Source organism: Monodon monoceros, unplaced genomic scaffold (genome assembly GCF_005190385.1).
Source record: "Monodon monoceros isolate NGI ecotype Baffin Bay Population unplaced genomic scaffold, NGI_Narwhal_1 Super_Scaffold_4, whole genome shotgun sequence".
NCBI classification, from domain to species: Eukaryota; Metazoa; Chordata; class Mammalia; order Artiodactyla; family Monodontidae; genus Monodon; species Monodon monoceros.
The window spans coordinates 24,205,183-24,224,051 of record NW_021703781.1 but is presented as its reverse complement, the minus strand read 5'-3'; the positions used below and the strand labels follow the sequence as shown (position 1 = coordinate 24,224,051).

At 36.0% G+C, this 18,869-nt stretch overlaps 1 protein-coding gene across 8 annotated transcripts in view; it reads right to left on the bottom strand.

The window, feature by feature from the left end:
• The window catches only part of ADK (adenosine kinase), a 488,464-nt gene that overhangs the window by 429,073 nt on the left and 40,522 nt on the right, over window positions 1-18,869 (bottom strand). For all 8 annotated transcript variants that reach the window (XM_029245237.1, XM_029245240.1, XM_029245239.1 and 5 more), the window contains one exon: window positions 18,089-18,163. In XM_029245237.1, coding sequence (XP_029101070.1) covers window positions 18,089-18,163 — 75 coding nt within the window. The remainder of the gene's footprint in view (window positions 1-18,088; window positions 18,164-18,869) is intronic.

Sequence of the window (18,869 nt, the reverse complement as noted above, 5' to 3'; positions counted from 1 at the left end):
GGGCAGCAACAAAGACCCAAGGCAGCCAAAAATTAATTAACTAATTAATTAATTTTTTAAAAGAATAAACCATGGGGTTTGAATGCAAATAACAGCAATAAGTTACAAGGTTTATGAAAATAATATTTTAAATTCTCATTAAAAAACTAGATGAGGGGGGGCTTCCCTGGTGGTGCAGTGGTTGAGAGTCCACCTGCCGATGCGGGGGACACGGGTTCGTGCCCCAGTCCGGGAAGATCCCACATGCCGCGGAGCGGCTAGGCCCGTGAGCCATGGCCGCTGAGCCTGCGTGTCTGGAGCCTGTGCTCCGCAATGGGAGAGACCACAACAGTGAGAGGACCGCGTACCGCAAAAAAAAAAAAAACAACTAGATGAGGATTAAAACTCAATTAGAGAAAGCTGGAGGAAATAATAATTAAGCTAGATTTAAACCTAAGCACATAGAACTATACTCTTTGTATTTTAAAAAAATCATTGATAATTATTCATAACAACCAGCCACATATTTTCATTAAAGGAAATTTTTTAAATTTGGTACTTGTAAGATGTCACCACTTGGCTCTTGGGCCACATGAACAAAACTAGCCCACGTTGTATCACACTTCCTATATATTTCTAAGTACATTTTAGTCTGGATTCTGTCCCTACATGTCACTCCACTGTGATTTACTTAGTTGAGGTCATCACTGACATCCTATTGTCAAGTCCAGTGGACTCCTGTAGGCTTTATGTTACCAATCTGTTACATCTGATATTATTAACCACTCTGTCATACAAAGTCACTATTCTTTGTGAGACCTTATCTTAGTTCTCCTGCTACAAGTTCACCATTTCTTCTCCATCTCCTACCATACTTCTTCATCTACCCATCCATTAAATGTTCTATCTTCCACCCCACTTCTCCTTTTACTTTATGCCCTTCCTCTAGAAAGGCTTATCTATTGGTTGCTTTAAACACTACCTATATAATAATGGTGGCAGCAGTGGTGGCGATAATGATGATGATGATAATGGTAAAAATAGCTAACATTTATTGAATGGCATTATGTCAAATTACAATTAAATATAATGTTTATTACACGTCTCTCCCACGATGAATCCTCTACCCACCAGAAACATAAATCAAACTCTCTCCTAGATATCACACATTCATCTCATGCATGAACAAAACAACTCAATCTTTCCATCCCCTCTAACATGTCCTCCCCCTCCCATACTCCCTAACTCAGTTATAAATAACATCTAGTCATTTACCAAAACTAAACATTGGAATGTCATCCCTGACTCCTTTGCCCTTTTCATTAAATCAATCATCAAGTCTTACCTTTATAACACTGAAGTATTATTGAACTTTCTCCCGACCATTCTCTCCTAACTGTAATGATTAGGTCACCATCTCTCAACACGTCTATCACTACAGCCTCCTCTAATTTATCTCCTCAAATTCTCTGACATACTGCAGACACAGTGATTTACAGAATTCCAAACGTGAATCTGACCATGTCAACCGCCTGCTTATTAACCCCCCTCAAGTTGTCTCCACTGTCTGTAACAGAGATGTGAGACATTCCAAGCTCTCTAGTAGCCAATAATATTAGCTACACATGGCAAATACATAAATTATCTCATTCAATCCTCACATTATAATACTCCTATTTTAATATTCCTACTATAATATTCCTATTTTATTCACAAGGAAACTGAGCTTCCACAAATTAAGAAATATAACCAAAGTCACACAACTACAAGTCACTCCAGAGCACAATCTTAACCTGTATTCTATAATGCCACAGCATATGAATCAATTTCTTTCTACATTTGTCTCCTCAATTACACTACTAGCTGCTTAAAGGCAAGAAACATATTTAACACTGTAGTCCCAGTATTTGGCAAAATGCTGACCACAAAGCAGGTGCTCCAAAAAATGTATACTGAGCTCAAATGAACTGTTAAAAATGAATCCATGCTTAGGTAAGCCTTAAGAATACCATTTTCCTCAATATTTCCTCAAAAGTCAGGTCTGGAGGTACTTCCCTGGTGGTCCAGTGGCCAAGACTCTGCACTCCCAATGCAGAGGGCCTGCGTTCGACCCCTGGTTTGGGAACTAGATCCCACATGTCTCAACTAAAGATTCCATATGCCACAACTAATGACCCAGTGCAGCCAAATAAATAAATAAATATGAAAAAAGAAAAAAGACAGACAGACCAAGGTTGTTTAAAAAAAAAAAAATCAGGTCTGAAAATCAGAGAAGCCACGAGGAATACCATCTTATAATCTGGGGCAAAACGAAATCTTCATAAATGAGTCTATGTTCATTTAGCGTCCATAATTTAGGTCTTATTTGAAGAAGTTCCATAACAACTCAAAACCAATTACTTAATATGAAATAATATAAAGATTCAGAGTTTATTTCAAATGCAAATTTCAATACCAGTTTATTTCAAATTCTAAGAATCTAGAATTCATTTAAAAAAAAATCAAAATAGCCGAAGATCATCTTTCTTTTAATGAAGGGCAAAGGTAACTAAGCTAAAGGAAATATTCAAAATTCAGTAGCCTTTCCAAATACCACGAATAATCTAAAAAAGTTATTGAAAAAAAATTCTACTCACAATAGCAACAACTATATTTTAAAAATACCTAGAATAAACCTAACAAAAATGTACACTTATGAAGAAAACTAAATTTTGCAATAAGACCTAAGCTACAGTGTCTAATACTATAACCACTAATCACATTACTATTTGAATTTAAATTAATTAAAATAAAATAAAATTTTAAAATTCAATACATCAGTGGTCAGACTTCCCTGGCGGTCCAGTGGTTAAGACTCTGTGCTTCCACTGCAGGGGGCACGGGTTTGATCCCTGGTCGGGGAACTAAGATCCCACAGGCCTTGCGGCACAGCCCAAAAAAAAAAACACATCAGTTGCACTAACCACACTTCAAACATTCAAAGCTAAATGTGACTACTGGTTACCATATTGGAAAACACAGATATACAACATTTCCAGCATTGCAGAAAGTACTAGTGGACCGCTGCTGCAGAGACAGTAAGTTACCCCAGATTTCATTTTTACTTTTAATCGCTTCTACGTGGTTTGAATTTTTTCCAAGAATGATTTATTTTTATAATTTTTGAAGCTAACAAATTTAGCAATGACCACTCCATAAGATGTGTAAGTCTAAAAAATCAAAACTATTCATTTTGCAACCCTGTATCTAATGTACTTAGAGCCTATGTGTTATTGAAATACATAAAAGAATACATAAACTAAATGGAGAAATACATGTATAGATAGAAAAACTCATATGTTAAAGATCTCATTTTTCCCAAATTCATCTATAAAGGTAATGTAATTCCAAACAAAATCCCAGAAACAATTTTTGTAGAACCTGACAAGCTTATTCTAAAATCTGTGGACAAAAGAGCCAAGAACAACTAAGAAAATTCCTGAATAAAAACAAAGTGTAGGGACTTGCCCTATCAGACATCAAGACTTAGTGTAAAGCTTTAGTAACAAAATAAAAATAGGGCTATATTAGTTCAAGGACAGACAAACAGACTAGAAGGGGAAAAAAAAAAAGTTAAGAAGCCAGAGACCAGACTATAGATAAATAAAAATTGTCATTGCAGATCAGTGGGTAGAAGTTGGCCTATTCACAATATAGTAATATAATAGCTGATTCCCTAAAAGGAAAATCTTTTTAAAAACTAGATCCCTACCTCACATCATATACAAAAATCAATTCAGGATCAATTAAGGATCTAAATACACAAAGCATAATGTTATAACTTGTAGGAGAAAATACTGCAAAATAGCTATACAGAGACTTAACTACAAAAGTGTCAGAGCACCTCACAATTAGTTTTAAACAAAACAATGATAGCTTTTAACTGTATATAAGGAGTCTCACTTGACACTCCAAATATTGTTTCACCTTCGAACCTAATATACATCATTTATCAAAGTAATTCATTTTAACTTATACAAATAATTCACCTGTAAATTTCTGGCATTGAATAATCAGCACTGAAATTTATGACCAACTTTACTTTGAGTATTTTTGGAGTAAACATTAAGTAATATCTTTCATGTATGCTTACATTAATCAAGATTTACCTAAGGTTCATATCATTATATTATTAAGGATTTATGTCTGTGAGAGAAACACATTTCCTGAACTACTCTAGCTTCCCTTCTTAAAACTGAGTATTTTTATTTCTAATGATGACTTTTATTTCCCAATTACCATTTCATTAATTCTCTCATTCCTCTTACTTCTGTGGTATTTATATGGTGTCAGGAAAAATTAAGGCAAATCTGTCTTACATATTTGTTTTCCATCCCTATTAATACATTCCTTTCCTTTATTCCCCATAATTACACCAATACTCATCTGCAAGTATTTATATGTTCCATATTTCCTCCTCCCCTCATACCCACTGTGTCTCTTCAATATGCTGGAAAAGATTATTCTCAATAGCCTACTTCCTACCACAAGTGTCCTACTTATTTTCAGTTGTAATATTTTGGCAAATTGGATACACCAAAACTAACTTAATTCTGCTTTTCTCAGATCCTAATTTTTTCTTATTCAAGGGAAAAACCAGCTTTACAATCTTCAAATAAAGACTAGGATACTCTAGAAGAAATTTAATTTTTGAATATCAAATAATTATCTAGTTGATATTTCTGAATCATGGCAATGCTTGCTCTATTCTGGAAACAGGTCAATTGTAGACAACATACCATCCTCCCAACATAAGAAGTGCACTGTTTTGAAAGTTCAGTCAAAAAGAGAATTGTTGAGTCTTTCAATCTCTCACAAAGAAATTATTAATCTACTCTGATGCAATAATTAAAACTAAATGTTAACAATTTTTGGAGCAAACTACACACACTTTTCTCATCTACACTATATACTAAAAGGAAAATAGAATTTCATTGTTTATGAGCCTTTATGTATCTACTTAATTTACACTCAAAAAATCTGGATATATAATTGAGTTTTTCACTTTCGAATTAATACTTCCATAGTAAGATAGTAGAAAATAAAGAATACAGGTTTTACAATTAAAATAAGCATGTATTTCAAATTACTGCACAATGACTGATACATTTTTTGGTCATGAACAAATGACTTAAGCTCTGTTATTCTTTACGAGGATAACTACCTCATAAAGTTATCATGAGGACTAAACTAACACCATATAAAAACGTACCTAATACATGTTGAATAATGCTTTATTGTCAGACAATAATTGTTAAAAATTATTATACTCTTGTTTTTCCTCCTTACTCTTGAAAGTTTTTCAGATGGATTCTCCATGGCCCTTCTTTAGATTCAACCCTTTGTTGTATACCAGTCCAGTGTGCAAAGACCATTAGAATATGACGGTTCTTGTTCTTTAAAAAACTGCTCTGAAAAGCTTGACAAACATAGCATGTGAAAAATATATCTTCACAAAAATGTATGTGAAGAAAATATCAATTCTCTCATTAACTTTTTTTTTTTTTTTTTGCGGTACTTGGGCCTCTCACTGTTGTGGCCTCTCCCGTTACGGAGCACAGGCTCCGGACGCCCAGGCTCAGCAGCCATGGCTCACTTCCCAGACCAGGACACGAACCCGTGTCCCCTGCATCGGCAGGCAGACTCTCAACCACTGCGCCACCAGGGAAGCCCTCTCATTAACTTTTAACATTGAACACTTAAAACTCCACTTTAAAAAAAGCCTTTCATAAAAAAATGTTTTTCAGCCAAACGCTATTCACCAAGTGCCTAACATGTATCCAGCACCATGCCAAGGGTCATGTAAGAAAAAAGCATAGTGCAGTTCCTTTGCACCAAGAGCTTACTGTATATAGAAAAGATTTAGTAAGATACTTTCCTTAATTGCCTCTCTCCCCAGCAATGTTTATAAACACTGCATGCAAGGCTTATACTATGGATATTTAATTGTAAACCTAGTACAAAAAAATATATATACTGAGCTTCCTCTCAAGTAAGAAATTAGAAAGCAGAAGAGAGTAACGAGAGCCAAGAAAGTCAAAGGAAATTGTAAATTAAAGGGAAAAAAACCCTCTCTTTTATTCAAAACACTGCTTGTTTGGCAAATCATAAGTTAAGATCATCACATAAATACACAAACTGTTAAACAGTTAAAACAAAAGATGAAGCCAGTAATCAACAAAAGATATGAACTAAAGGAAAGTAAGAAAATCATTTTTATTTATCCAGAGACTGCTCTGACATAGAAACCAGGCTTACCCATTTTGAATCCCCAAAATCTGGCATGTAGTTATTAATTCTTAGTTTGTACAATAGGTTCAAACTGTTAATAATTTAATCACCTGTTTAAAAAATAAAGGTAATTAGTGTGGCATGGTAGAAAAAGAAACAAATAGGGTCAGGAGATACAGATTCCATCTCAGGCTTGCAATGCTAACTGTAATCAAGGGCAAAACATCTAACTTTGCTGAGCCTGTTCCGCTGTTGTAAAATGAATAAAGAAGACTAAATTATCTCCAAATTCCAATTTGTCTCAAAAATCCTATGAGTCCATGGTTATACATTTCCTGCTATAGTACATATACTAATAGTGAAATACACACACTCACACCCCTTGGACTTCCACTTATGTATGGCAGAAAGATATCTACTCTTCCTTCCAAGACTGTTAAAATGATAATAAAGGCACAAAAAAAGGCAAACACCTACAGGAGCAAAAAGAATACTAATGTAATTAAGCATTAATGGTCAAAAGGTTTCCACAAATTTTCAGAAAAAGGAAAGCAGATGAGGAACTCAGCAGCGCTAAAGAAACTAAAATCTCATTTGCAACTGAAAGAGACTACTTATGATAAGCAAGCTTAGTCCACGTGCAGAAACCCTAAATCTCAGAGGATACAGATAAAGCCTGGAGCTACAAGTAAGGGAATGGACTACCATCTCACCATCACAACTTACAATTCCTAAAATAAATTAGAGATAAATTAGAGGTTTATTCCCTCAAGAAACCAAAGAGAAGTATCTCAGAACTAAGGAACAACAGGCAAACCAGGGGGAATAGGGAGAGACAGGTGAAACTGCCTACTTAATTATGGTACCTCTAGCCCCCTTTCCCCGGCCAACTCAGAATAAAGCAGCCAAGCTTAAACCTTCAGAAAGGAAAATGGAAGACTTTTCTGTAAAGAAACTGAACAGACTCTTTAGACTTTCAGATACTAACATTAAGGGTCACACCCCAGCCCCCCAAAATAGGTTTTTAGCATAACCAAGCCACAATAAAGTCCCATCAGTCAACAAGCCAAACCTGATAGGGACAGAGTAAAGGGACGAAGTAGGTAATTAAATAGTTAATCCTACCAGAGGATTTTAAGTAAAGAAAAAAGTATGGGACACCCCTATAAGTTACTGATCACTCAAGAAAGCAGGTTTGCTTACCCACAAAACCAAGCTGGCTTGCTTAGCAACAAAACCATGCAACAGAAGTATGAGACATGCCCCCAAACAATAAAACAATGGTGGCATGAGACCCACATCCTGCCCAGTGAGCTCAGTAAGTTAATGACCCCTTGGACATGCTCTCTGTACACATAAAAAACAATAATTTATAGAAAGGTGACATTTCAAAGTGAAAGACCCTCATTGTACTGAGACATGGAATAATTTTTCCATAGTGCCATGACAGTCCCGGTTTGACCACATAGGGACAAGAAAACTCCCCCGCCCGACACAGAGGAGGAACTGATGATGGAAGTGTGATGTCTACTCAAGAATGAGGAAGAAGGTGGTCTTCTCCCCCTCCCACTTTTCCTTTGATTATAAAACTGTAGCCCACTAAGTTCTTGGGGCGCAGCACCTTCTCATCTGCCCACTTGTAAGCCTCACAAGCGCCCTACTCTAATAACTCAGTTCTTATCTATCACTTTGCCTCTCACTGAATTCTTTCTGCGCTGAGACATAAGGAACCAGAGCTCCTCAGAGCCCCCTGAAACGCCACCTAGTGGTTTCAAACCCACATATACCAACCTGCCAATGAGGTTTTGAATGTGGGGTATGGGTGTGTGTGTGTGTTTGAAAAAAAATTTTTTTGGCTTTATTTATTAGTGTTCTTTGGCTATGTAACAAATTCACCCAAAACTTGGAAGGTTAAAACAACAGTCTTTATCCCATACAGTTTCTGAGGGTCAGGAGTAGCTTAGCTGAGTTTTTCTGGCTCAAGGTCTCTCACGTGGTTGTAGTCAAGCTGTCAGCCAGAGCTGCAATCATCTCAGGGCTCAACAGAGAATGGAGAATCCACTTCTCAGCTCACTTACATGGTTGTTGGCAAGTCTCAGTTCCTCAATAGCTATAGGCCTCAGGCCTCTACCTCCAGTCATGTAAGCCTCTCACAAGGTGTCTGAATGTCCGAGAGAGAGAAAGAAGAGAGCAGCCACAATGGAAGACACAGTCTTTTACAACATAATCTCTGAAGTAGGATACCATCACTTCTGCCCTATGCCACTGGTTACACAGATCAGCCACAGTGCAATGTGGGAGGGAACTACTCACGAGAATGCCAGGAAGAGGGGATCATCAGGAGCCATCTTGGAGGCTGACGATCACAGCCTGCCTTCTGGCCCCCAAGGATCCCTGCCTCCTGTTTTTCAAATCGATGTGTAGTGCCCTCCCACATTATACCAGGTTTAGTTTGTATGACCAATAACAAGCATATGGCAAAAATGATGACATGTTACTTCCAAGAATAGGTTATAAAAAAGACTGCAGGGCTTCCCTGGTGGCGCAGTGGTTGAGAGTCCGCCTGCCGATGCAGGGGACACGGGTTCGTGCCCCAGTCCGGGAGGATCCCACATGCCGCAGAGCGGCTGGGCCCGTGAGCCACGGCCGCTGAGCCTGCGCGTCCGGAGCCTGTGCTCCACAACGGGAGAGGCCCCAACAGTGAGAGGCCCGCGTACCGCAAAAAAAAAAAAAAGACTGCAGCTTCCATCTAGGGAAAATTACACTATTACTCTCTCAAGTCACTCACAATAGGGCAAACAGCTGCCATGTTTTTAGGACACTCTGAGATTTATGAAGTGAGGGACTGAGGCCCTCACTCCAACAGCACTTCAGAAACTGAGGCCAGCCAACAGTATCAACGAGCTTGGAAGCCACAGTTGAGCCTTGAAATGATTGCCACCCTGGCCAACAGACTGACTACAACTTCATCAGAGACCCTAAGCCAGAGCCACCCAGCGATGCCACACTCTCAAATTCTTGACCCTCAGAAACTGTGAAAGACTAAATGTTTGTTACCAAGTTCTGTGGTTATGTATTACATAGCAATAGATAACTATTATTACATAGCAACAGATAACTTCATTAAAGCTTTAAGAAAAAAAAAACTCATAAAAGCAATTAAGGATTGTTACAAAAATATTAAATTGTATAGAATTTTGAAATAAAAGTACCCACCTTAGCCAACCCACCCTCCCATGACCGCTGGAGTTTAGAACATATCCTTCCAGACTTTTTCTTATTCCTTTGCAAATAAACAGAATAAGTTTTAATGTCTTACGCTTAAATAAGAACAGACAGCCAAAGATCACCTAATATTGGAGGAAAGGCTCCACCATGAAGGAGAAAGGCCACAATAAACAACCAGAAAAGAACAATCCACAGGGAACAAAGATAAAGCAGGAAAGAAAAGACATTCAAAAACCAACTCTAATACACTTAGACACACAGGGAAAAATGCATCCATAACACAAGAACAAAATGTTACATAATGATAATTTACTAATACCAAGGTCAAAAAAAAATTCTAAAAGCTTCCATAGAGAAAAAACTGGTAATATAAAGAGTTCTATTAGATGCTGCAAGACAATGGCACATGCCTTCAAAATTCTCAAAGAAAACTCTATACTAACCAATCAATAAGACGTGAGGGGAAAAAAATTTTAAAGATCATCAGACATATACAAAGATTCAAAAAATTACCTTACATATGCTTATGCACTCTTTCTCTGATGGATATGCTATACACACACACACACACAGAAAACCAATAAAGAAGATATGAGATAAAGGAAGACTGCTGTTTAAAAGGAAAAGAAAAAAAAAAAGACAAGTCTAGCAACACAACCAGTTCAGTTTGGAGCACAAAGATGGAGAACTGAAGAACGGAGGTCACCAGAGGAAAAGAGGTTGATAGACTTACTGATTTTGAGGAGAACGGGTAGAGGGGAGAATGCTTATTAGGCACATTACAGACTTAATAGAGTGGCTATTGAAAATTTGAATAAGTGTATAGAAAATAGTGCAAATGAACACAAGATACACTGAAAGAAAAAAAGTTTTATAAGTAATCAAAGACTACAATTCTGTTCACAATGATTACTGATCTGGTTTTTAAAATTTTATTTATTTTATTAATTATTTTTTTATTGGTGTAGAGTTGATTTACAATGTTGTGTCATTTTCCGCTGTACAGCAAAGTGAGTCAGTTATACATATATATATATATATATATACACACTCTTTTTCAGATTCTATTACAATATAGGTCATTACAGAGTACTGAGTAGAGTTCCCTGTGCTATACAGTAGGTTCTTACTAGTTATCTATTTTATATATAGTAGTGTATATATGTCAATCCCAATCTCCCAATTTAACCCTCCCCCCATCCCTTTCCCCCTTGGTAACCGTAGTTTGCTTTCTACATCTGTGACTCAATTTCTGTTTTGTAAATAGGTTCATTTGTACCATTTTTTATATTTGTTTTAATGTAATATAACAAAATGGGGAAGATGAAGAAGAGGAAATGGTGTGAGTGAAAGAGAGCTAAATCCTTAGGTATCATAACAGAGACTATATATAATATCGAAATAGCTAGAGAGATAGACCTCAGAAAGCCCTAAGCTTAGGACAGCCAGGTGGATGGGTATTTATGAGACATTAACCGCCAATTCACCTATTCTCCCAGTAAGCATTCAGGAATGCAGAGGCTTTCTGACAAGTAACTAGAACCTGGTTAGCAAGGACAAAAGTAATCAGAGACCCTCCAACAATTAAAAAAAAAAAAAAAAATCAAGAGAGTGTATAAATCCTGTTGAGAATTGCAAAAGCAAAGTTCTCAGAAGGTCAGAGGGAATCCTCTCCACCATCACCCAGTAACAAGATTTGGTCATCTATTCTCCCAGTGACTTGAAGACCAAGTGTGCCCCTCCACACAGTGCTATTGTATCCTCTATTCTGGAATCCTTCCTAATGGAATCATGTTCTTGTATCCTTTCCTAACATTAAAGGAACTTTTGTCCTTTGCCTCTCCAATCAATCACCCTTATGAAAAATCACACAAATACTAGCATATTATTTAGAAATAGGCAGATACCAGGAAAAAACAGCTAATAGAATTTAAAATCTTCTGGAAAAACAGCACTTATGCAGAATGGGGTAAAAGCAAGGGGAAAGATGGAAGATGCAGCAAAGAACTGATTTTTTCCTTAAAAACCTTCAGTACTAGCTTACTTTTTAACTAGTACTAGTTTTACAATAATTGTTTTTTTAACTGAAAAGGCCAAGTACTTTCTTTAAAAAAATCAGAATCACAAAAACAAATACTTTGTAAGAATTTTAACAGTTAATTCATTTTTATAGTGTAAGATACTAATAAGTATATATTTAATTCATTTGTTATAGTACCTAGCAAATTATTCCTGGATAATTTATTTTTACACCGTGCAAATATAAAACACTCATCTAAACATGGTCTAAAACATAAGTTAAACACAGTCTGTTGAAATGATAAGGAACACTTTCAAGTGTATTTTGGAAGAAATGGTCAGGAATATAAGAAAAAGAATGCTCTACTTTTTATGATTAGAGTTCAAAAACGTGCATTTTATCTCCAAGTACTGATTTCAAAAGTCAGTTTTACTGATTAAAACCCTCCTAAAATAAAAAAAATAAGACTTCAGCTGGCCATTTGGGATCAGCTGCTAGTGAAACAAAGAAGCTATTTGAGTTCCCAATAGTGTCAGCACACAGCTGCCACATCATAATCACTCTGATCATATTTGCATGAACCTTTAAAAACATAGTGTACAGTGAAAAAAAAAGCTAATTTCCTAAGACTACACAGAGTATTATCCCATAAACACAAACATATACAATATCTCTCTGGGTTATACATAGATGTCTGGGGCATGTTCATCAAAACAGTTTAACACTGGTTACACGTCATAAAATTTGAGATTTTTTACTTCCTCTTTGTACTTTTATATGCTATTAGAATATTTTTAAAACAGTGACAATCAATTAGTTGATTTCCTGGGCAAAACATCTCACACTAAGCAAACAAAGCAGTTCTAACTTTAAACGCATAAATTCATGTCAATTGATTCTATTTTGTTCTATTTATAAAGTTTTCCTGACATGTAACTGACATACATCTTAAATATTTATACAATTTGATAAGTTTTGATACATGTATATGCTCATGAAATCATTATACAATCAAGGTAATGAACACACTCCTAAAAGCTCGGTCCTGTCTCTCTGTAATCTCTCCTTCCTGCCTTGTAATCTCTCCTTCCTGCCCTCCACCACACCCTGGCATATGCACAGGAAACCAATGATCTGCTTTCTGTCACTATAAATTGAATTCCCTATAATCTCAATATAAATGGAATGATACAGTATGTATTCTTTTTTGTCAGGCTTCTTTCAATGAACACAATTATTCTGAGTTTCATCCAAACAATATTCCTTTTTTATTTCTGACTAGAATTCTAATGTATGGGTAAACAATCTGTTTAATGATTCACCTGTTGATAGACATTTAGATAACTTTCAGGTTCTAGCTATTAAAAACAAAAATCACCATAACATTAGTGAACACATCTTTGTATGGACACATGTTTTCACTTCTCTTGGGTAAATACCTAAGAATGAAATGGTTGGATCAAATAGATGTGTGTTTAACTTTTTAAACTGAAATTCAGTGCATTTTAACTCCCCATGAGAAGAAAGCTGTAGTTCCTCCATTATCTAGCCAACATTTGGTATGCTTTGTTTTAAAATTTTAGCCATTCTAACAAATGTGTGGTAGTACTTCACTGTATCTTTAATTTACATTTCCCTAATAATGAAAGAGACTGAGTACCTTTCCATGTGGTTATTTGCCATCCATATATCTTTGGTGAATGTTCAAATCCCTTGCCCATTTTTTTATTGGGTTGTTTCTTTTCTGATTGAGTTTTGAGAGCTTATTATGTATTCTGACTGGTAGTCCTTTATCAGACATACACTTTGCAAAGATCTTCTCCAAACCTGTGGTTTGTCCTTTAATTCTTATAACAGTGTCTTTCCAATAGTAAAAATTTTCATTTTGAAAAGGTCCAGCTTATCAATTTTTCTTTTATAGAACATACTTTTGGTGTTCTACATTTAAGAAATTCTGGTTTAAACCACAGCCACAAAGATTTTCTCCTATATTATCATCCAGAAGTGTTATACTTTTAGGCTTGACATTTAGTTCTATCAGTTAATTTTGTATATGGTACAAAATACAGATCGAAATTCATTTTTATGCATGTTGATAACCAATTGTTCAAGCACTATTTGTTGAAAAGACAATCCTTTCTCCACTGAACTGCCTTGCACCTTTGTCAAAAATCAGTCGTCCAGGGACTTGTCTAGTGGCACAGTGGTTAAGAATCCGCCTGCCAAAGCGGGACACAGGTTCGAGCCCTGGTCCAGGAAGATCCCACATGCCACTGAGCAACTAAGCCCTTGCGCCACAACTAATGAGCCTGCGCTCTAGAGCCTGCAAGCCACAACTACTGAGCCCGCATGCCACAACTACTGAAGCCCGTGATCCGCAACAAGAAGCCATGGCAATAAGAAGCCCATGCACCGCAACGAAGAGTAGCCCCCGTTCGCTGTGACTAGAGAAAGCCCGTGTGCAGCAACGAAGACACAACCTAGCCAAAAATTAATTAATTACAAAAAAAAAAATCAGTCGTCCATTTCTGCGTGGGTCTATTTCTGGACTTTCTATTCTATGCCATCAAACTTTACACTGATATCACTGTTTTGATTACTGTAGCTTTATAATAATTCTAGAAATCAGGTAGTAGCTTTTTTTGTAGATTCCATCAGTTATTCTAAATAAATGATCATGCCTTTTGGAAATAAAAACAGTTTATTCCTTCCTTTGCAACCTGGATGTCTTTTACTTCTTGCCTGATTGTCCTGAACAGAATCTTCAGGACCACTGCATACATTTTGAAGTGGTGAGAGTGGACATCCCTGAATTGTTTCTGATCTTAGGGGAAAGCATGCAGACTTTCACCATTAGGAATTATGTTATTAGTAGGCTTTTCCCTAACCCAAATTTTATGAGGTTAAAGGAGTTCCCTTCTATTCTAAGAATGCTATAAGAAACTTTATCAGGAATAGATAGTAGTTTTGGCAAATGGTTTTTCTATCTATTGAGATGACAATGTGATTTTTCTTTCTTTAGTTTGTTAATAGAGTTAAGTGCTCTTATTACATTCCAAACGTTACACCTACTCTACATTCTTAGTGTACTATTTAATTCTGAAAAAAGGGATAAATACAGTGATAGTAGTATTAAGTATGTTTAAGTGATTTTCAATCTTCACTACCACTTTGTATTCAAAGTTGGTAAGACAATTATAGATAGCTAACAGAATGAAAACATATCAATCTTTATTAAAATAAAAAATATAGTTAAACAGAAGTTAGAAAGTAGAAAGTTAAAAGTTAGCGTAGAAGTTAGAGTCAGGAGTTAAAGCAGAAGGTTAACAGAACTTAAAAGGAGCTAAGTAGCAGACGGAAGAACAGAGGCACTTCTAATTCTATATAATGAGAAGTCTAAGGATTCTATTGAAAGTTGATACAAGAAAATATTTTAATGTGTGTATATCATTTAAAAGTACAAGGCAATCAGAAGTAAAACCATTAACATAATCGTATGCAGGAGTGTTTCTGATTAGCAAAGTATATTTTAAAAATTTGTATCTGAATTTCTTAGGATAAGACGTTCTCCAGTTTGTCCTTGGCGCCTCAACCTATTTCCTATTATATTACAATAGGGCAAATTTACACATTTATAAATTCTTGCCTGATCCTTTGACACTCGAATTTATACAGATGAAGAGTTATAAAGATAATCTCCAAGACATTAAAAAACAGAATTTGTTAAAAATGATTATCCCCCAAAATCAGTTGTATTTCTATGTATTAGCAATGAACAATCCAAAAATGTAATTAAGAAAACAATTCCATTTACAGTAGCATCAAAAATAATGAAATACTTAGGATTAAGTTTAACCAATGAAATGCGAGACTTCTAAACTTAAAACTACTAAACACTGTTGAAACAACTTAAAGAAAGACATCTCCTGTTCATGAATCGGAAGACTTAATATTGTTAAAATGGCAATGCTTCTAAAACTGATCTACAGATTCAGTGCAATCCCATTCCAAATTCCAACTGCCTTTTTTACAGTAATGGACAAGTTGATCCTAAAAGTAACATGGAATTGCAAGGGACTCTGAATAGCCAAAACAACCTTGAAAGACAACAACAAAGTTGGAGGGCTCACACTTCCTGACTTCAAAACTTACTACAAACCTACAGTAATCAAATCAGTGTGGTACTGGAATAAGGACAAGCATACAGACTTATGGAATAGAACCGAGAAGCCAGAAATTAACCCAAACACCTATGGTCAACGGATTTTTAAGAGGGCCAAGACCACTCAATGGGGAAAAGAAAACTCTCTTCAACAAATGGTGCAGGGACAACTAGATTTCCACATGCAAAAAAATGAAGTGAACCCTTACCACACATCTGACACAAAAATTAAAATGGATCAAAGCTCTAAATTTAAGAGCTAAAACTCCTAGAAGAAAACATAGGCATAAATCATTGTGACCTTAGATTTAGCAACAGATTTTCAGATATGACAGCAAAAGCACAGCAACAAAAGAAAAAATAAACTGGACTTCATCAAAATTTAAAACTTACACATTAAAGGATACTCTCAAGAAAGTCAAAATAACCCACAGAATAGGAGAAAATGTTTGCAAATCATAAACCTATTAAGGGTCTAGTATTAAGAATATATAGGGCTTCCCTGGTGGCGCAGTGGTTGAGAATCTGCCTGCCGATGCAGGGGACATGGGTTCATGCCCTGGTCCGGGAAGATCCCACATGCCGTGGAGCGGCTGGGCCCGTGAGCCATGGCCGCTAAGCCTGTGCGTCCGGAGCCTGTGCTCTGCAGCAGAAGAGGCCACACCAGTGAGAGGCCCGCGTACCGCAAAAAAAAAAAAAAAAAAGAATATATAAAGAATTCTTACAACCACAACAAAAAACAAATTAAAAAATGTGTGAAGAACTTCAATACACATTTTTCCAAAGATATACAAATGGCCAATAAGCACATGAAAAGATGCTCAGCATCATTAGTAATTAGAAAAATGTAAATCAAAACCACAATATTACTTTACACCCACTAGGATGGCTATAATTTTATTTTTTCTCCTTTTTTTTTTTCTGGCCATGCCACGCAGCATGTGGGATCTTAGTTCCCCAACCAGGGATCGAACCCATGACCCCAGCAATGAAAGCACAGAGTCTTAACCACTGGACCACCAGGGAAGTCCCAGGATGGCTATAATTTTAAAAAGGGAAAAGACCATGTTTTGGCAAGGATATGCTTCTTTAAAAAGCTAAACACAGAATTACCATCTGACTTAGCAGTTCCACTCCAATATATATACCCAAAAGAAATGAAAATATATACCCATGCAAAAACTTGTACATGAACGTTCACAGCAGCTTTCTTCATAATAGCTAAAAACCGAAACAATCCAAGTGCCCATCAACCAATGGCTCCACCAACTGATGAATGCATAAACGAACTGTGGTATATACAAACAATGGAGTATTATTCTGCCTTAAAAGGAATGAAGCACTGATACATGCTACAACATGGATTAGAGAGGGCAGGAAGAATATGTAGGACACCATGTATCCATTCAAACATCCATCCACCATTCAAACACCATGTATCTCCACTATTTCCCCCTAATAATAAGTTTTGATGACACATGGAAGAGCTCTGAAAAACATCATGTTAAGTAAAATAAGCCAGACACAAAAGGCCACATATTGTATGTCTCCACTTATATGAAATAAAATATCCAGAACAGGCAAATCCATGGAGACAGAAAACAGACTGGTAGCTCCCAGGAGATTGGGGAGAGGTGGGGAGGGCAGGTGGGAATACTGAAATGACCACTTAATGGCCATGTGTTTCTTTTGGGGGTGATGAAATGTTGTGGAGTTAGATAGTGGTGACGGTTGTACAACACTGCAAATGCCCTAGCAGTCACTGAATCATACACTCTAAAATAGTTAAAATTATGATTTAATTTTAAGTAAATTTTACCTCAATAATATTTCTTTTAAAATGGTTGCCCCTGGGCATAGAACTTGGGGTGTTCAAGGGGAAGGGGATCTTAATTTCTCATTATTAAATATTTTTTAGTACTTTTTTTTCCTTGCACCAAATCATCACAGACAGATAAATAAACAAAATGATTTCTCAGCTAAATTAACAACATCAAAAGCTATTATTGGGGGAAATAGTGGAGATTCACGGTGTTTGAATTAAGTCCTACATATTCTTCTTGCCCTCTCTAATCCTATTCCTTCTCCCATATGTTATGGCACCACTATAGATTTAGTTCACTGACAGTAATTTTAAAATGTGGAAATTAAATCATTAGGTTATTCACATACTTCTTCCTTGCAAAGAATAAAAAAATAAATTTCAAGTGAAAGTAGCAACAGGAATGAACAAATGTACCTAAGTTTTCCCAGGGAAAACTGCGGTCAATTACTCAATAAATAATAATGGTGCACTTGCTATTATCAGATTTAAATTTCCTGAATTTTCCTCCAATTGAAGATGTTAAACAGTAAATTCAATTCTAAAATTTTCAGTTTTTCTTTAGCTGTAAGTTTCACATAGTACATATGAAGAGCTTAATACTTACTTATCAAGGAAATCCTTATCCACCACAGCAGTGATGTCAAGAAGAGGATTTCCCATTCCAAAGAGAATATTTTCACTAAAAAAAACACAAAATACAGTACAAGTTAGAAATACTTCTGAAAGTAAGGTGATGTGTAAAATGCACAAATATAAAAATAAATATCTTCACTTTACCTTGGAAATAAACTTAACATACTAGTTTATTAAACCTCTGATTTGCCTATTACATGTAGGACAACATTTTAGAGGAAGCACAAAGCCATTTAGAAAAGAGAATGACTTTTAAATTGGATGAAATAAAACATAACAAAAGAAGAAACCAGATCATGTGATTTTTTTCCACAATATTTAACAGCTAATGACTAAAGCTAATTAAATTCAATTTTTTTAAGGTCTATCACAATAAAGTTTTATACTCAACAAACATGATAGATATTTAATTCTCTCTAGATAGTAAAATACTGAACTAATCAAAGTTTATTAGGGAGCATACAGCAAGTCCTGGAGGAATCCAGGCAACAGCCTTACCCTTCAAAAACTGAATGACTGGGGCGGGACCTTCACAATGGGTATCATAGATAGTGTAATTTTCAATTACATTTAACAGACTTTGAGGGAGTCTGTTTTCCATAACTGATTACAATACGGCTCAAAACTGAGGGAAAGATAGAACTCCACCACAACTGATACCAACTGACAGCAAGAAATGGACCAGAGGCCATAGCTGGGTCAGCCTCAATGAGGGCCATTCTTCTAGTTTATGCAATAAAATTTGTCTCTGT